Genomic DNA, 10929 nt, shown 5'->3' on the forward strand with positions numbered 1-10929 from the left:
TTTCTGTCAATATGGGGTGCTGTGTATACATTAATGAGGAAAAAAATGAACAAATGATTTTAGCAAATGGCTGCAATATAACAAAGAGTGAAAACTTTAAGGGGGTCTGAATACTTTCCGTACCCACTGTATATATAGATTACACACACACACACACATATCTGTTTTTGGTTACTGTGTGATAACAGGAAATAAAAATGATTTTATTGTTTGTTATGCCAACAACAGTGTCAATAATTAACCTGCAGTACAGATTAACTTTGCCATTGTTACTTCTGTGCAGGTTAGATTTACTTTAACTATCACCAAAAGCACAGGAACAAGGTTGTTTGCCATTGCTTAAGCCTTAAGGAATATTGCTATGGCGTTTTTATGGTTAAAGTCAGTGTTAAAGTCTACATTTCATTTTACAACATAACATATAGGAATTTTGAAACTATTGTGTGCTTTAAAAGTACATTATTGCTAACAAGTTGCCAAATCCAAACTACACCAAGGAAATGGGTATGTGCTTGACTGTTATCTTGTTAGCAACTTACATTTAAATCACAGTTTCAAACTTCCTGTTTGAGATTTTTATTTTTGTCATAAATGTAAACAGTATGCTACTATTTATCATCCATATGAATCTCTTCAAAGAATGCAATGAAATGGAAGTGCAAGTGATCTCTTTTGATCTCTGACTTGAATCAGCATGTGAGTGTGTATATATATATATATATATATATATATATGGTCTAATATAATTTATATATAATTTATATATATATGGTTTTTTATATAATTTAGATATAATTAATAATATTTACAATTTAAGTGTTTCATTACCTTAATAATTGTTTGACACTAATTCATATAAACCTTTTTTTTTATAATGTTCACAGTACAGAACAAAGCAGCAGTAATACAGAATACAGTAGTTAAAATGCTATTACCCACTATTTTACATGTTGTACAAGTCGGTAAAATTATACCAGTATTAATATACATATATATACACAACTGTTCAAAGTTTGGGGTCAGTAAGATTTTTCTTAAAAAAAAAATTAAGCCTTTTTCCCCCCAGCAGGGATGCATTAAATTGATTAAAAGTGACAGTAAAGACATTTATAATGTTGCAAACATCATTAAATCATTATCGTTATAACATTTAGTTTTAAAATAAATGTTGTTCTTTTGGACTTTCTATTCATCATGTAATCTTGAAAAAAATCTATCATTGTTTTCACACAAATACAAAGCAGAACATGTGTCTTCACCACTGGTAATTCGAATAAATGTTTCCAAATCAGCATATTAAATGTATTATTAAAACATCCTATGACTGGAATTCAGCTTTGCCATGACGGGAATAAATTACATTTTAAAATATATTAAAATAAATTGCACAATACCCCCCCCCCCCCCCCCTATATTTTTTATCAAATAAATGCAGCCTTGGTGAGCATGAGAGGCTTCATTCAAAATCCATTCAAAAAAATCTTACTAACCCCAAACTTCTTTATAGTGTCTATAAACAGTACATACTGTATGCAATATATACACACTTTATATCAGATTCTCATGAGGTCTTTCTTTGACATGTTGTTTGGAGAGTGGATTACAAATATAGTGCTGCCTGTGCGCTCCTTCCTGTGCACAAAGCTCCAGAAAGCCTGCTGAAACTTGTCTCCTGCCAGTGTATACAGTGCTAGGTTGAAGAAAGTGTTGAGGCCAGCCAGGGGTCGTGACAATATGTATGCTGCATGGATGCCTCTCCTCTGCATGCATGACACGCCAGGTCTGCGCAGGCTATCCACCCTCAGTAAACGCATGATATGGTATGGGAAGAAGCACAGCACAAACACGACCAGAATCAGAATGGACAGCATGCGGACTCGGGAACAACTCGGCCTGTTTCTGGATATGCTGCTGCCCAGAGAGCCTGTAATGTGAGTGTAGCTCCAGCACACCACCAGCAATGGCAACATATATCCAAACACAGTGAGTATCCAACCGTACCACCACACCACCTGTGGATCATTACTGGCAAAGTCAAGGCATTTTATCATGTTGTCCTTCTGCTGTACAGTAATCATCCCCAGCATCGGGCCGATCTCCACCAAGGAAATGGCCCAGACTGCCAGACAAGCCAAGATGGCCCATCGTTTCCTCCGGATCTCAGCAGCCTTCAGCGGGTGCACCACTGCGATGTAACGGAAGATGCTGAGGCAGGTTAGGAAGAGGATACTGCCGTAGAGGTTGTAGTAGAAGCAGAAACGAATGAAACGGCACATGAACTCTCCCAGGGTCCAGTTTCTGGTAACGTAAAACTGGACCAGCACAGGTAAACTCAACGCATACAGCAGATCAGCTACTGCCAGGTTCACCATAATAATGCTGCTGCTCTTCCAAGGCCTGAGTTTTGCCAGGTAAATGATGATCACCAGGAAGTTTCCCACAAGTCCAACTACAGAAATGATGCTGTACATCACTGGCAGGTAATAAGTCTTTATGTAGTCATCAATTGGAAGACAGTCGGTTGAATTTGTTTCCAGACCTGCCATTGCTTTCTCTTGCTTCTTGTGAACTAATACAGAGAAGTGACAATTTTTTTACACTGAAAATGTAAATTTATCTTGTTTATTTAATGAGTAAAGGTAGCCTTATATCACAGCATATATAAGTATATAATTAAAAAATACAGAACATAAAATATAAACTTAAAAACACACTGTGCAGTTATCATGGTACATTGATGCATTGACGGTATTCGATAGTAATATAGTTTGATATATAAAGTTTCGGATAATTATTATTCACACAGCACTTTAAAAAAAATATATATATTTTTTTGTTCAACATTTGTTCAGATTCATTCACTGATTTGTTCAGTGGCACTTTCTGCATGTTAATGGCCAGTGCCGATCCTAGACTTCTGGGGGCCCTATGCATAACTGTGTTTAGTGGGGTATGAGTGTTATGAACGAATGAATGAAACGCATTTGTGTGTGTTTCACTCCGTCTCAAATCACGCTCGCGGAAAGCACTTGAGAAACAGTGTCTCTTCTGCGGCTCGGTACGCTTTCAACTAGTTTTTTTTTTAGTCTCGAGCAAGACTGTATGACATTGACGTTACATGATTTGACTTATTTTTACATAGAAAAGGTGACAGCGCACCGTATTAAAATAAATTATCATTCATGTTTTCATAACCGCTGGCCAAATTAAAAAACTAAACTAAAATTAAATCATCTTTGAGTGCAAGGGGGCCCCCTGGTGTTTCGGGGGCCCTACGCAGCTTGCATATTTTGGGTATAGGGAGGATTGGCTCTGTTAATGGCAATGAGGTGCCTTTTGTGTGTTATGAATGAGTCATTAAATCATTTACGCAATTGATATGACGAACTGAACCAACAACAGGAATGACATATTGTTCAGTGCTCAAAATGTGCAATTTTAATTCACGAAGACATGAATCACACACTTCAAAAAGTCTAACTTATAAATGAAATAATAAATTAAAAGTATGATTAGTACAAGTGAATGAGTGCCGGCTAAAAATGCAGCTTAATGGCCACAAGTGGCCTTTATTGGAATATGAATTTCGTAAATACACACACACACACACACACAAAAATTCACGTCAGTGAAAAATATTACACTAATAAAAAATTTGAAGCAGTACTGTATAAGTGATAGCGATTCTGTCTCTTACAATATTTACTTGGTTGAAATAGGCTATTAGCAGAAATTAGTGCAGAACAGAAAGGCAAGCTGATGTGCTATCAATAAACTGTGGCTGTATTGTAAAAAACAAAAATAATAATCATGATTTTTTTCAATGATACCATAGTAAACACCCAAATAAATATAGAGCCATATTTAACCATGATATTATGGTACCATGTACAAATAAATCAATGGTATAGCCTATGTTGTTATTAACATACACATTTCAATAGGTTTCAACATAAGATATTTTACATTCATTTTAACTCACCTGTTGTTGATCGCTTACTTTCCCCTCAGGATAGTTTTCAGTATTTAAGTTTGTATGGATGCAGTATTGTGGATCCACACAGTCATCACCAGACATTCAGAGACATGTGGTTGTCTTATCAAGTGTCATCTGTATTTTTGTATTGTCTGCCTTCACTCCCTAGAAACATATGTATGTGGAGTGAGTCAGCTTCTTCATCACAGAAGTGAGCTTTATGCCTTGAGTTACTATTTAACATTTCCTGTAACTTCCTAATACACTCACATTTCCTCAAACACTTAACAAGAAATTAGACATATTTATAGCCCACACAGTACACACAGTAGGCTTACACTGGGAGTGGAAGCCCTATGTGTTTATTCATTTGACAATCATAAAGATGCAGTTCTCAAAATTGTTTCATGTAGACCCACCTTCATGCAAGTCACTTCCTGTGACAAATATGTGCAATGCTTGTGTGGAAAAAATATTAAATCTGAATCAAATGTCACCAGTTCAGATCAGAGATGACTCTGCAGCTTACAGTTTCAGTCTGCAGCTAACAGTATGTTTGTTTATAAAAAAATCAGGTACACATGAGCACATGCACTGTTAAAGCACCCATTTATTTATGTTTCATAGATTAAACCGGGAAGTTCTTAAACACACCCTAAGGAATGAGGAAATAGGAGGTCAATAAATAGCCAGAATGTCTTAAACTTTACTGTTTATTGTGTGAAATCAGTGTGCTCATCCAGGCAAAGATTCTCCTGGAGAGTCTCTTGTAAAATTAGTGCTTTTGTTTGAGTGCTCAGCATAAGTGCAAATTGTCATTCACCATTGTTTAAAAGTCTGGAGTTTGTAAGTTTTTGAAAATGTTTATATATATATATATATATATATATATGATTCTTTAGGGTCTTAATGAAAAGTCTATAACATACTTTGGTAAAAATTTCTCAATGGCAGTGTAAGAAACACCTTTTTTTCCCCTGTCAAAATCAGCTCTGTTTTTAGCACGCTGTTCTAGTTCATGTTGCTTTAAATCCTAGTGAGCCTCTCTCTTCCGTGGAGTGACGAGCAGACCATAGATATGTGTAGATTCCCTATTCGACCGCTCCAGATACATTGACGCGGCAGCCATCTCGCATTCACCATAATAATCAATGAATATTCAAAGATATAAAAGCGCATAACTTGCTGTTGTAGACGCACACAGTCAATGCGCTCAAAGATTCGCAGACCGTTCCAAAAATGGCGGATGGCTTACGTATCGCGGCCCATAAAAACAGTCCATAATGAAGCATCTAGGTATATATATATATCTATGGATCATGCTAAACTTCAGCCGCGAAACTGGCTAAGTAGCACATCATTAGGAAAGGCGATTTGCAAAGATTCATAAAAACCCTTATATTCACTTCTTCTGTAGATAAAGCTGGATCACGCATGATTCACACGAACATAGGCGCATTTAGGCAGATCAGGGATTGGCGCATTCCCTTTAAAGCGACAGCCCTCAGCACTCTCAGGGCGGGTCTAAGGTAAGGCAGTCTTGTAAATCAACTATCATGGGAGGGGCCTGTACAGAACTATGTCATTCTGACATAGTTATACGTATGTCATCCGATGACCCTTTAAAGAAGTCTTCAATGCTCACTAAGGCTGCATTTCAAAAATAAATTGTGAAATGGTCAAAAATACAGTAAGATTAGTAGTATTGTGAAATATTCTATTGGAATGTATTTTAAAATGTAATTAATTCCTGATAGCAAAAAGCTGAATTTTCAGCAGCTATAGGCCTACTCCAGTCTTGAGTTTCACATGAACCTCAGAAATCACTCTAATACCAAGTAAAGGTAAACTTCTGTACGAGCAATGTAACCTGAATAAGGTCTCATGTTCTGTTGATCTTTCCATTAGATGAAAATACTAAACATGCATTGGTCAAAAACCACAGACCGACAAACAATACATTTGCAGTAATATTTGCTGTGCACCAGTCACTAATCATGTTTTACCACTAGATGGCGAGCAATATTAAGTTTTAAAAAATACCCTACCAGTATTTTCAAAACCCCATACTCACAATAAAATAAAGAGGGGAAAATATTCATATATATCCTTGTGGTTGCCGTTTCCCCATCAAATGTCATTTTATAAGTTCTGAAAGAACCAGTGAAATAACTCCAGCAATCTAAAATCTGATTACTGAGAACATACTGAACCCAACTTCCAGACAACTGTTATTCCCATCACATGATCAATCATCTAGAACTACCTGATCTGAGTAGTTAGACAAATTGTTCCCAATACCTGGAGAAAAAGTTGACTTTAAAAAGAAGAAAAAAAAAATGCCAGAGCATCCATTATTATAACTATACGCAAACTATAAGGAAAATAGTAAAGTAAATAAATAGTAATAAATAAACTATAAGCAAAACAGTAAAAAAACAAAAACAAAGGGGAAAACAACTGTATATCTGTTACAATTAAAATAGTTACCAGCAAATATATTTCCCCTTAATAAAATATAATAATGAGCAATATTATGTTCCACTGGTTGATTACAGGAAATGATTAGAGGGTGTTGAGTGTTGATGTGTTCAACAGTGTATAAGTACTGTTGGCCATCAGTCTCCACACTTCATTTGGCAGCACAACGGTTTTAGAATATATATAATACTGTACTACCTTCATTTTAAAACAATACATTTAAATTTTTACATTTATGTGTTTGGGTGCTCTTGGATAAGTCACTTTAGACTTATATTGCATTTAAAGTTCACATTTTATCAGTCTTGCCTTCCCTAGGAATCAAACCCATGACAAAAACTCTGACTGCACTCTGAATTTCTTTCGGACGTTTGATCACAGACAATTCAGTTGCAGTTTGAGATAATATTGAGTGAATCTCTGGAGAAGACGCATACGAGTCATTTTCTCAGAAGACAAATGTGACATTTTAGAAAAAGTTTTCTTTGTTTGCTCTTTGTGCTTTGTTTAATCTCATTGCTGTTGGAGAATCAATTTAAACATTAAAAGGATGCCATTTGTGATTTTTCTTTCTTATAGAAGTCATGCACCATAAAATGAAAGAAAGAGCCATTTAATTTCAGCCAATGGTGTTTTATTACAGAACACACTAAGAAAAGAGATCATTCACTTTGATCTGTGGCATTACAAGACTGGTTTCTATCTTGCAGGAAAATCTTATAGCGAAGGATTTACTTCATTTTCGATGGCTAAATCGACTGGACTGGTGTCGGTCTATCTGAAAGGACAGACACTTCATTAGCAGGAGTTTCTGTGTGGTTGACATGATGACAGATTAGTGTGTTTTTCTGTTGAGCAACTCTGTGTCCGCTCTCTCCAGGCGAAAACTGCAATTCGTGAGCAAATTATCTGAAAAAGGTGAAGTGTGGTGCTCATGTGAGATTCGTATCAGAGCACTGAGACACACTGGGTCTTGACCAAGACTAGAATGTAAATTAAGGATGCACTAAGTAGAAGCTAATTATTATCTTTTTCTTTTGAACAACGTTGATTTCAACCTACAAATTATCACAATTTTTATTGTTTATGCTTAATTTATCTATCCTTATATTGAAATTCCCAGTGGTTATTTTTTAAGCTTTTGCTATGCTTGTTATTACAGTACATCCTGAGTAAACTCTTGGCAAAAACTAAGCTGGTGTTTATTGCTTCGACATTTACTTTTATGAAAACTGAATGTCAAGGCATTTTATTTTTTGTTTGCTATTAATTTTTCATATTTCTCTCCTGCATGTGCATTTGTGATGTAGGACTTTGGGAATATATGTGTTACATTGAACATTTGCACCTTCTCTTCACCTATGTGATCCCTGTGAACATGGTACATGGAAGCTCACGCTATTCACATTAAATTTTCCAGTAACCCACATGTGCATCATTAGCATCTGAGAGCCTATCGTGAGCCTGGCTCGGAGATAATGTTTTAGAGCACAGCATCACCTGAACTGTCCAACCTGCAGCACTGCTAATGGCATGGTCATGCATTTTAAGGCCATTTGGACACAACAAATGGTTAAGCAAATAAATAATTTTACAAAAATGTAACGGACAGACATATTAGAATACCCGAATGTTGAAGTACCAGAATGATCTTCCATTAATTATGACATATTTAGCTGGTAATTAACAATTTTTCATTTTAGCAGATGCACGCATTTAAAATGTACAGTCTTTCTCTTGGAGGAAAACAGATGAAAATATTGTACAGGTGTATTATTCAGGTACATTTCAGATGTTGTGCAGCTTAATTTCTTGGCAGAACCATCTTAACGGCCTCGTGCCAAAATAAAGTGACAGCTGACTTGATGTAAAGCCAATAGTTTTAAAGTTTAATGATTTTGTTCTTCTAAAACTTTAATGTCTAAAAGTCACAGCTAATTGAGTGTATCATGATGCTGTACACTTCGTTGTTTCTGCATGTTGCTCGGCAACCACTTTGTTGTTGCAATCATAACTGTTTCTGAAGAACTACATTGTTTGACTGAAGAATAATGTTTTTATTAACATCATTATATTTTATTTGCTTTGTTTTATTTTGTGAAACCTTGCTACGTATGTGGAATATCCGTGTTATAAAAGCAATACTCCATTTGAAGCCATGGTTTACAGTGAATTTATAACAGCTAAGGGGGTCCACGTTGTGCCTAACAACGCCCCTTAGCTGTTATAAATTCTCTTTAAACCACAGCGTCTTGGGGCTTATTGCTTTAGGAGTAGGCTACTTGATATGACTTGAGGACAAATGCAAAAATTTGCATCCCAAATGACGCACTACACACTATAGATAAGTGTAAATAATCCTCAGTTATTAAATTAGTTTCCAGGATTTATATACTATTCTTACATTATGTATTTATGTCCTTTCTTAATATTAGTTATGTGTTTATTATATTTTGGGATGTTACTTTGCACTCTTTAAGTTATTTAACCTATAGAAACCTTTATTTTGAAAGGCGGCTTGATGGAAGTGCTCAGAGCCCGCTCACTACACAGAGGCTGTGTCCAAATTCAGGGTCTGCATCCTTCGGAGTACTCATTTGAAGGATGTTACGTCACAGCGCCGCGACGAAGGCTGTCCAAATTCGTAGGATCCTTCAAATGCGGCCCACAAATACGTCCTCCTTTTCCCCGAATTGGAAGGATGGGTGTGGTGGATCCTTTCCCGTCCTACCTATCCCATAATTCTTTTCGGCAGAGCGTAATGGCGGACGAAGCGAGCGGTAGCGGAGTGGGAGAGGAGTTTCTCTGACAAAACAAGCTAAAGTTTATGCTTCGGCTCAATGAATTTGTAGGAGAAATTAGTAGAATACTTAAAAACAAATAAAAATAGGCTATAATGGCTTACCTGGATGTGACTGTCTTGTAGTCTGATATAAAAAAAACTCCGACAACGAGCAAAGAAAGTATTTAATTTATTTAATTGCTTTATTTCTTCCAAAAGAATTAAAATGAGGAGAATAACTCTTTGTTTGTCCATTTTCCCGCTTCTTGCTTGGCGCTGTCACGGTTGCTAGGCGACAGGATATGAGCAACGGGTAAGGGAGGGAACTGAAAGAAGGGTAGGCTGTCCAAATTCACAAACACCGACTTCCGGGTTTTGCGGACGTCGGAGGATCCCTCCTCCTTCAACCGGGTAGGAAGGATCCTAAGGAGGATGCAGACCCTGAATTTGGACACAGCCAGAGAAATCGCGAATACAGATAGAGCACGCGGAAGTCGAAGAAGGAAGGATCACGGAGTTAGATTAAGGATTAAGGACACTTTCAAGTGCATTTAGTCACTGTTTGTTGTTTTATTTTGCAGTATTTTTTTTTTTACTTTGTTGTTTGGCACCTGGTTGGAAAGGAGAACAAGGTAGTCAAGAACATTTACGCACTATATATACACGTGTATATATATATATATATATATAGTGTATCATGTCTCTACACCTGTTTCATGTGTTTGTTTTATTTACAAGTAATTTTATGTTGTTTAGAGTGAATGTTTGTATTAATTTCGTAATTTTGATGCTATAAGATTGTTTGTTTTATTTAATGAATGTGAATTCATTACAATTTCCAATATTGTTTATTCATCTGTTCTAGCTCTTACGGTGTTGTGAAGTCTATAAAGACAATACACACAGTAAGGAAGACAGTACAACATCAGTGCATGAGTTAAATCCTTTATTCTTCAACCGGGCTGTTACAATAAGCACTCATTCACTATCAACTCAGATATTAGGCTACCTGAGAAATTAAATTAAATACTAGAAATTCGCACTCATTTAGGAACGTACAGTTTTTTTAGGCTATGTGTCAAAAATGGATTTGCACCGAAAGTTGCATTCTTTACACAGTAAGGTTACAGCAGAACCACTGCCCCCTAAATCTACAATTTAATTGTGGTTTAAAATTAATTTAAATGATGAATGATGGAATAGGCTATGCTTACACCATCCGAAAACCTAGCATGCAGACTTGCTGTCTTGTTTGTTGCCTTATCAGGCAATGACTTTGCAGGCAGCGTTTTTGCACAAAGGCACCTCAGGCTTCTGAGGCAGCATAACAGTTTAATGATCTACAACAAAATAGAACGAGTTTTGGTGATAATTAAATTAATATTTCATTACTATAATACTGATTTCTCACTAGAAATAACACCAAAAGTGCAAAAAGTTTGTCAGAAATATACATTTACACAAACTGACCACCAGATGCAAATTTCAGATGCCATCTTTATTTTTTAGCTCAACCGTCACGGAATGGAACACAGAGGATATATGCTGCCTTCAAAATTCGATCGGAAGAAGATACCGCCGGAGACAGGAAGTAAAGCAGAATTTGGATTCGGACGTGCCTTGATGCCTTCCTGCCTCGGAATGCTACCTGCGAACGAAGGCAGCATTTTAGAGCTTTCAGACGCAGCTG

At 36.3% G+C, this 10929-nt stretch overlaps 1 protein-coding gene across 1 annotated transcript; it reads right to left on the reverse strand.

The window, feature by feature from the left end:
• Positions 1-1553: 1553 nt before the first annotated feature.
• Positions 1554-2546, reverse strand: LOC306877120 (2-oxoglutarate receptor 1-like; the record flags this gene model as incomplete). Its single annotated transcript, XM_079428651.1, has 1 exon — positions 1554-2546. One exon carries the CDS (start codon positions 2544-2546, stop codon positions 1554-1556), a length of 993 nt encoding a protein of 330 aa, XP_079284777.1.
• Between the last annotated feature and the right edge of the window lie 8383 nt (positions 2547-10929).

This window comes from Barbus barbus (genome assembly GCF_936440315.1).
Source record: "Barbus barbus genome assembly, chromosome: 11".
NCBI lineage: Eukaryota > Metazoa > Chordata > Actinopteri > Cypriniformes > Cyprinidae > Barbus > Barbus barbus.